The sequence below is a fragment of the Podarcis vaucheri genome, assembly GCF_965113315.1.
Source record: "Podarcis vaucheri genome assembly, chromosome: 4".
Taxonomy (NCBI): Eukaryota; Metazoa; Chordata; class Lepidosauria; order Squamata; family Lacertidae; genus Podarcis; species Podarcis vaucheri.
Window position 1 is genome coordinate 39,119,645 of NC_138762.1, and position 9,068 is coordinate 39,128,712.

The window sequence follows — 9,068 nt, forward strand, 5'->3', positions numbered from 1 at the left end:
CACCTGGCACAGAAAATTGATAGTGCTAGTGCTAGGCACATCTCTCTAAAAGGAACATTCCAGTCAGGGAGCCACAACCAAGAAGGCCCCATCTCATGCTGCAACCCTCCACACCTCCACTGGAAGGGATACACAGATGATGAACATAGGGTTCAGGTAGGTTTACATGGGGCAAACCAGTGTCTAAGATATTGAGGTCCTGAGCTGAACAAAAATAGCACTTTGAATCAAACCTGGAAATAAACTGGCAGCCAGTACAGTTATACAATCAAACCTACTTCCAGTCAACAATCCGGTTGCTCTCCACCAGCTGCTATTTCCAAACTGTCTTCAAGGAAGACCCACATATCATGCATTGCAGTAACCTAACCTAGAGACTACCAGAGCGTAGACAACAGAAGCTAGGCTATCCTTGTCCAGATAGGGTCACAGCTGGGACACCAACTAAAGATGATGAAGGCACTCTGCACAATTTGTGCCTCTAGTGATGGTAGTGGATCCAGAAGTATCCCCGAACTGAATACCTACTGTGGTGTAGGGACTGCAACTTCATCTAAAAGGTAAACAGACCCCTGACCATTCAGTCCAGCTGCCAATGTGAAGGGCCCAGGACACATGTAGCCACCTGCATTGATCCAAGCACCTTTCCCACATCCTTGAGACATACCAGCTGAAGCTCATCCAACAAAAAGAACCAGACACTGCTCTGGATACCTCTTAAGATTCACCTACTATATTGTATAGGGAAGGGGTAGCCCTGTGCAAGAGAAAATGACATTCTAGCCACCATGAATGCAAACCAGCAGCCTAAGCCTCTTCAGCCTGAATGGCATTGCCAAAAGTGGGCACTGCCACCTTGCCTATGGCTTGCTTGCTTGCCCCTCCTCCACTTACCACACTGATCATCCAATGAATGATGGAGGGACAATGCTCGTCTTAATCATGGCACCGGGGAGGGGGAGGGGCTGAAACCTCTCCTCCATCCAGCCCAACTTTACATGGAGATACATATTGTCCCTTTCCTTATTTAGCCATCCACTGTGCTGTTTACAAACCTCATATGGGAACATTGGGACTCTGCAACCCAGTGCGTGCTGCCTTCTTGTGGAGAAAAGGTTTATGATATTTTATTGCAGCCACCTTAACCTGCTGCACTGTTTGGTTTTGTGGCTTTCAGACTGGCTGCGTTTTATGAGCTGCATTGGATTTTGGTAACGAAACGAAGGGTGCAGGTACTTTAAATACACTGTGGAATTCACAAGGATAAAAGAAAACTGTCTAAAATCAAGATGCAAGCAGGAGTGGCTCCCCTGGCCGGGAAGAGGAAACAGTCTCCTGGCAGGGTCATCACTAGTTTACATGAATGGGGAGAGGTAAAGTGAAGGCAAGGTCAGGCCTGAATTGACATAGCAGCAGCAGCACTGGATTAGTTCCACTGGTGTGACTGCACAGCCCTGACATCACTACATTCTTGCCCCTCCTGATAAGTGGCAAAGAGGACCAGTGACAATGGTATTCTGATGTTGCTCCTAACCTCAGTTTGTACTGATGATTATTAGTGTTATATATTATTAGTGCTTTGTTTTACGCCTGCTTCCCTGGTGTTTGTCCTAGCACGGCTTCATATTTGCTACCAATCTGTGGTTGTAGGTACTTGCATTAATCCCATGTTTTGTAATGGCATTGTGCCACAGACAAAAAATAAAATTAAAATCACTTACCGTATTTTTCCGTGTATAAGACTAGGTTTTTTTCCTTAAAAATAATGTAAAAAATTAGGGGGTGTCTTATACATGGAGCAATCTCCCCCCATTTTCTTAAATCTGAGCCCCCCCAAATAGGGGGCATCTTATACATGGGGGCATCTTATAGACGGAAAAATATGGTACTTCATTACCACTGTAATTTTCCATTCCATTGCCCATTCATAAGGAGATCCTTTTGGAGCTCTTCAAGTATGCCTGAAACATTACCATCTCAGATAAATCCGCTGTCACCTACCTGCCAACATGGCTTCTTGCACCCCCAAAAAACTTTCTTGCCAGCTACAAATGATCCTGGCCCTCTAGGAAGCAGAACACCAAGAAACAGATTCTCCAACCTCCAGCAAAGCTCTTCCCAAGTCATAGAGGATTGGGTGGAACGTTTCTTGCTGTGCTGAGCAAGCCGAAACACATTCGCCAAAACTCAGTGCAACACGAGACTTCTGTCTGCAAGACACAGCATGAGAAGCCACACTGGGCACACTGCCCATTGTAAAGCTCAACAGAGAGCCCCACCCCACCCTGCCCTCCTCTAGCAGCCACAGAAGTCTCAGGGGAGGGAAAGACTCCATTGTCAGCACCAATTCTAGCTGGCTACTAAACTAAAATGTGTGGACCCCTGGCTACTTTGTCATTCACCCAAGAATCCAGATAAATTATACATGGGCCTTTAAAAGCACCAGTCTTGATACATAACAGAGAAAAACAAGACAAATAACTTACGTGTATCATATCGAAGTTCAATTACATGCTCTCCTTCTCTGTTTCTTTCTACTACTATGCACGTGTAGTTTCCAGGAACGGCTTCCTTTAGAGACATTTTGATTGATGCAACACCAGCAGTTAGGTTCAATATATCCAGTAGTTCTACACTCAAAAAAGTATTGTTTTTGAAATACCTGTTCTCATAGCCATCATAAGTAAAAAACTCTTTCCCATCTATTTTCCAATTCAAAAACATTTCATCTCTCTTGAACCTTTGTAGATTAGTAACTATGCACGGTATGATAATTTCGGTTGTATTACAGACATCAAAGGAAACATTGTGAATGTTCTTAAACATCAACTGGGCAGAACCTGCAAGAAGGAAAAACAACTGTTACTTATTTGAACAGAAAGAATTAAGTCCATGCTAGTGTTGCTAACTTTTAGAAGGTACATTCTGCTGAGGACTACCCCCGTACAAACTCATAGAATGAGGGCCACTTAAGAACAGTTCTGGATGTACTGTGCCACTATTAGCCAAAATTGTGGAAACTTTTGTTAATTACTCCATCACTAATGCTGCCTCAGAAGAACATCAGGTAACAGCAGCACAGAAAGGGAAAACAAGCCAGCTATCAGTTTTTCCTCTGCATTATTTGATATTCCAATGTTTGGGATAATCCCCCCACACTCCCAATTATTTGTTGTGATTGCTTTGTGCCAGTACTGTTGTCAAGCCATCTTAATCATATCAGAGAGAAGGTGGGGCCTAAACAGGCAAGAGTTTCTAAAATATTCAGCTTAGGAACATCTCTGTTTTACAAATATCAGACAATATAAGTTTGCTGTCCTATAGTTTCACAAAGCTTCTACACTTCAGAGATTTACAATTCTATGTGTCAATTTATTAGCTACTCAAAGACTTATTGGCACTTCATAGGCCTGAGCATCATCTTGTGGCTTACAATGGTTTTTAAACTATTGAGACCCCCAAGGCTATAGTACTGTCACAGGCCTCACCTGGTTTCAAATAATTCTAATTCCCCAGAAGAGAGTTGTTTTGAAAGTAAGTCTGCAGTCCTAAACCCATTTACCCCAGGCGTAAAGTAGTGATGTATGGAAGTGAGAGCTGGACCATAAAGAAGGCTGATCACCAAAGAATTGATGCTTTTGAATTATGGTGCTGGAGGAGACTCTTGAGAGTCCCATGGACTGCAAGAAGATCAAACCTCTCCATTCTGAAGGAAATCAGCCCTGAGTGCTCACTGGAAGGACATATCCTGAAGCTGAGGCTCCAATACTTTGGCCACCTCATGAGAAGAGAAGACTTCCTGGAAAAGCCCCTGATGTTGGGAAAGGTTGATGGCACAAAGAGGACGAGATGGTTGGAAAGTGTTCTTGAAGCTACCAGCATGAGTTTGACCAAACTGCGGGAGGCAGTGGAGGACAGGAGTGCCTGGAGTGCTCTGGTCCATGGGGTCACTAAGAGTCGGACATGACTAAATGACTCAACAGCAGCAGCAGCAACAACAACGCTAATCAAACTCAAGTGGATTTACTTCTGAGTAGACAGGGCTGCAGCCTAAACCCCTTCTCGCCTTTACAGATAGTAAGAATCTTGGACCAGATTAAAAGCATTATTTTGAGATTTCCCTTCAACTGCCAGCATTTGAAAACTCTTAAAAGCACCATTCCTTGGTCATTGGAAGAAAGACATAGGGAATACTCACAAAAAATACTCAGGTGGTGCACTTCTAATCTCCAATCATTCTTCCTGAGCAAGATTGGGTTGTGGAATACCTCCCACTCCTGGCTGAGCTGACCTTAAAGCAGCATTTATGATTTATCCAAACATAACTATTAGCACTGGCTAAGAGAAAATCATGCTGGAAGTTGTTGCTGGTGAAAAGGGCAAAGAAGGGGTATGTCCAATGTATGCAATGAGCATGTCAGGGCAAAGAAATGAATTAGCAAAGTTACTCTGCATCCAAATTCCCTAGTCCCACGCACAAAGCTTGGTGTAATTTACACCACCAAACCTTCAAGTGCAACTAAAATTGACCCCACATGAGTCAATGAAAGGGCTGCCCCCCCTTGCAGGCAGGACCCATTAGGATGCAGTTTAATTCATGCAGGAAATACACCAGTGCAAGGGTCTCTTGGCATAGCTGCATAGACAAAGTTGCTCTGTTAATTTTCTTTTCTTGTATTTAATGTTGACAAGACCACTTGGTCAGAACATAAGAGCCTGCTGGATCAGACCGAAGGCCTATGTAGTTGAACATCCTATTGTCACAGTGGCCAACCAGATGCCAGTGGGAAGCCTACATGACTCAAAAGCAAGAACACTCTCCACACCGATGATTCTCAGCAGCTGGTATATAGAGGAATACTACCTCCAGCAGTGAAAGCAGAACATAAACCCTTATCCTCCATGAATTTGCCTAATCCTTTAAAAGTCATCCAAGTTGGTGGGCACTGCTACATCCTGTAACAGAGTAGGAAATTTTTTCCCACAGAAAGCTGACATGATTTGAAGGTGTCCTACCTGCTGTCTGAAAAGCAGGTCCACTAGTTGTTTACAGATTTCAATTTTGATATCATTAACTTTTAGGTCTTTATGTTGAACTAGCCTAGTCCCCATCTTCTATGCAACCCAGCTTAGCCTTTTCTGTTCCTCTTCAAAACTCCCACTTTAACTCTCTCACACACTACAGACCGCTTACGTGCTTGAGCCGAAAGGTTGATGCATATAATTTATTAAACCTGTAGGTGGCTGACAGCGGCACATGTTGTGTAACTTGAGCACTTGCACTGCCTGCGTAACCCAGCAACTTGGAAAGCTTGCAGACCAACAGATGTGGGTCCTCTGAAGGGTCACCAAAGCTATAGGCTCAACAGCAGAGTTTCCTTCACCTGATGCCTGTGACCTCTGGAATTCACGGACAAGAGATTGGAGGCAGGCTCACAAACTCTAGCAGCGTGGAAACCACAGGATACGAGGAGGAAACCACAGGCAATAAGGAACTGCTTTACAGTCAAGTACCGTGCACAGAATACCATTTGGTGAGTGAGCAGGCCAGGCCCTCTTCTGCGCCCAGAACAGAAATGCAGTGGGATGGTGCTAAAGAGATAGCTCTCTGTGCCCCTCTTCTGCTAGCCCCCAATAGGCTAGCAGAAGAGTTGTTAGTAATAGTAAAAAAAGAATAGTAAAAAAAGATGTTTCTCTTGCAGGCTGGCAACTTTTGTGTGCTGCTTGCCAAGGCATGTGGTTAACCCCACCCCATTAACCGGCTGCGACAAAGGCCCAGCATGGATTATTCCGCAGATTACTTCTGCATGTTGAGAAGGAAGCAGCCCAGGGGGAAGGAATGCTCTCCCCCCATATCCCACTCCATCCCCCTCTCTCCACACGGGATCCCCGTTCCAGTTCGACAGCTGTGCGTAACTGCTGTGCACATGTCCTCCGAAGTTTTCAGGGAACAGCAGCCACACAGAGGGAGACGGATTACCCGCTGCCACAGCCGTTTAGGTGGGTACTTTCAAGGGCAGCAGCCATCGCCGATGATGATGAGGTGCGAAAACGCCAGCGGGAGCCCGGCCCTCCTAAGAGCAGCCACGGAAGCACCGCTTCTCGGAAACAAGCAGGCGGGGGGAGGGGAGAGGGGAAAGGGACATTCCCTCCACGTCTCCCGCCTGGTTCCAGGCACGGCAAGTGCCAGGCTTGCCAGCGCCCCAGTTCCCACCTCGTAGTCCCATTCACACACGCACATACGAGAGCCTGCTGTCGGCTCCGCTTCCCTGCACGCTCCGAGCAGCAGGAATCCTGAAGCGGAGCTTATGGAAAGCGTCAGGCGTCGGGAAGGGGGGAAGCCAATCCCAGCGCGCATCAACCCCAGCGCCCGCCTAAACCGCGGGCTCGCTCGAAGGGAGGGGACGTGGCGCAAAGCGAAGCCCTGCCCGTCATTGCGCACTTTGGTGGGACCAGCAGCGGCTCCCTCGCCAAGGACGGCGCGGGCTCCCACCTGCCAAGAACAGCCAGCCGCGCACCTGGGTGGTCCCTCCTCGACCCCCCCACCCCCTCCCAACCCCCTGCCTGCCCTGGGGCCTGAGGGCGGGGGACAGAGAGAGAGAGAGAGAGAGAGAGAGAGAGAGAGAGAGAGAGAGAGAGAACTGCGCCGCCGCCACTACTCCGAACCTGCTCCACCTGCGAAGCGCAAAAAGCGCAGGGCGAAGCTCCCGCGTTCTGACGCGAGGGGCGAAAGTCGTCCGGGCGGTTAAACGCCCCGCGGAGGGTTGGCGGGAGGGCGGAGAGGGGGGGGAGGTGAGAGAGAGAAAGAGCCAAGGCAACTCACCGGCGCCCAGAGTGCCCAGCAGCACCCAACACACGCTCAGCGCCCACATGTCCAGCCTCGGGGTGGGCAAGCCGCCGCCGCCGCCGCCGCTCTCTCCGCCGCACTGCTTCTTCCTGGCGAGCCGAAGGAGGGAGCGGGCGGGGGCGCCGGAGGAGCCGGAGCGGGGACCCGGAGTCGCCCAACCCGCAGCCTGACGAGCTTCCGCTGCTCCCTCCAGCCGCAGCGCGCGGGGCGGGGCCACACGCGGCTTTTGCTTTCGCTCTCCGCCGCGGGAGGGGAAGGCGGAGGCGGGGGGGAGCGGAAGCCCTCCGCGCCCGCGGCCCCACAGAGGCGAAGCCGAGCCCGGTGCTCCTCGCCGCCGCCGCGCGCTCCTCCCCAAATTCATTCTCCCTTTCGGCTCGGAAACGAGTAGGGCGGTCGGGACCTGCTGCCCAGACGGGGTTGATTTTTGGGGTGGGGGTGAGTCCGGTGGGTCCGCCTCGGAGCCGACGCTGCTAACGATCGCTCTCCCGAGTCTCCCAGCCGGCGGTTGGCGGAGTCCTGGGCGGTTCTAGCGCGCCAAGCCGCGCGCCAGCTTCGGAGTCAACGCCGAGCAACTGGCGAGGAACCGAGGAGGAATTCTGAGTCACACGGAAACTTGCGCGAGGCGGGCGCCGTCAAGGATACCGCCTCGCCCGTCTTATGTGGATGCAGCCTGGGGCGAGATGGGAACGGGCGCTGTTCCGCGCAGCTTGCGGAGATCGCCTTGGTCGAGGCGCTGCCTCTTGCCTTGCCTGCGCGGGAAGGACTGCCGAGCGTTTTCAACACTGGGGGGGGGGGGGAAAGTTGCGTGAAGCCTATATGCTGATAAAGGTTTTCCCGTCTTCTGGACCTTCAGTGGCCCGATCCTAATAACGCTCTGTATCATTCCCTGGGAAATTAAGGTTGAATATGAGAGCTTTTAAATCTCGCATCCAATTCGCCTACCTTCGCTTTGCCTGCTGCCTTGTGACTCCATCATCATCATCAATAAAGTTTAATTAAACCAACGCTTTTGAAACGTTTGAAGTTAAATGTGGGGAATTATTACGCCCGTTGACAAATACTCCCCCCCCCCTATTGAAAACAACCAGGTTGTGCTGGGGAACATCAGAACCAAAATAATGGGGATATTTGTGCTCTTTATTGTCCCTTTCCCTAGATACATTGTTACTGTCATATAACACAAGCACACCATTTTCAGTCCATTAAGGCAGCCTTGCATTTAGGCACTTACTTAGTAGCCTTGGTAGGTAGGAAGGGGAGAGCATGGAATTGCAGATAGGCAGATGGGAGGACTGGTGCGCGAAGGGCAAATTCCATCTATGCTCTGTGCCACAGAAACCTATTTGGCTGCTAGAGGAGGGAATCCTCTTTGCTCAGCCTGGACATGCGGCAAACTGCTGAAGGAGGGGCAGTGCTGTCTCCTGCTCCTCTACCCGCCCCCCCCCCCGCAGGCTTGTAACTTCTGTGCATTCATTTACAAGGCTGAATTAGGGCTCATTTAGATGCTACTCAGCCACGTGGAGACTGTTGGTCATCTGCTGCACGGCACAAGTTTCAGGCCGTTCTAACATTTAAGCCCCGTTCTCGTAACAAGTGGGGGTGGGGAACCATATAATTCCAGGGTATTTTACAAAAGCGCACAAATGACATTTTGCAGCCATAACATAAAATGTAAATTAAGTACACAGAGACAAATCTAATTACACTGCACGATATAGTCATTGCTAAGCTATCTTTTTCCCCAACCCTTCCAGCCAGGAACACTCTGGCTGCCCTTTCAAGCATAACTAATGGAAGATATTCCGGTGGAAAGGGCAAAAACGGGGTGCGTCAAGGGGTGGGCAATGCCAGGGCAGGTATACCCAGCTCGTTCTTGCAACATCTGCATCAAAATGCATCATTTAACGCAACTTTTATATCACTGAAGACATCCATGTGTCCTGGGAACTGAATGAATCCTAGGAACGGCAGTCTGCTTAAGGGTTAGAGTTGTCAGGAGACCCCTATTCCCTTCAGAGAGCTACAGTTCTCAGAGTTTTCAGTCCCTCTTCCCGGAGAGCTGATATTCCTGCCTCGCTCCTCCTTGAGAAGACGAAGCTGGCCACTGTAATTCATGTCACAGTGACATCTTAAAAAAGACTACTGCATTATGTTCCACATGGGGCTCACTCGGAAGAGTGCTCAGAAACTTCTACCGGTTCAGAATGTAACTGCCAGAATA

The 9,068-nt window shown here is 49.3% G+C and overlaps 1 protein-coding gene across 1 annotated transcript in view; it reads right to left on the reverse strand.

Annotated features, from left to right (window-relative positions):
- The window catches only part of CD47 (CD47 molecule), a 48,127-nt gene extending 41,078 nt beyond the window's left edge, over positions 1 to 7,049 (reverse strand). The window contains exons 1-2 of the mRNA XM_082219755.1: positions 6,824 to 7,049; positions 2,487 to 2,840 (exon numbers count right to left, since the gene is read on the reverse strand). Of these exons, the coding sequence (XP_082075881.1) occupies positions 2,487 to 2,840; positions 6,824 to 6,872 (403 nt within the window). The 5' untranslated portion in view covers positions 6,873 to 7,049. The remainder of the gene's footprint in view (positions 1 to 2,486; positions 2,841 to 6,823) is intronic.
- Between the last annotated feature and the right edge of the window lie 2,019 nt (positions 7,050 to 9,068).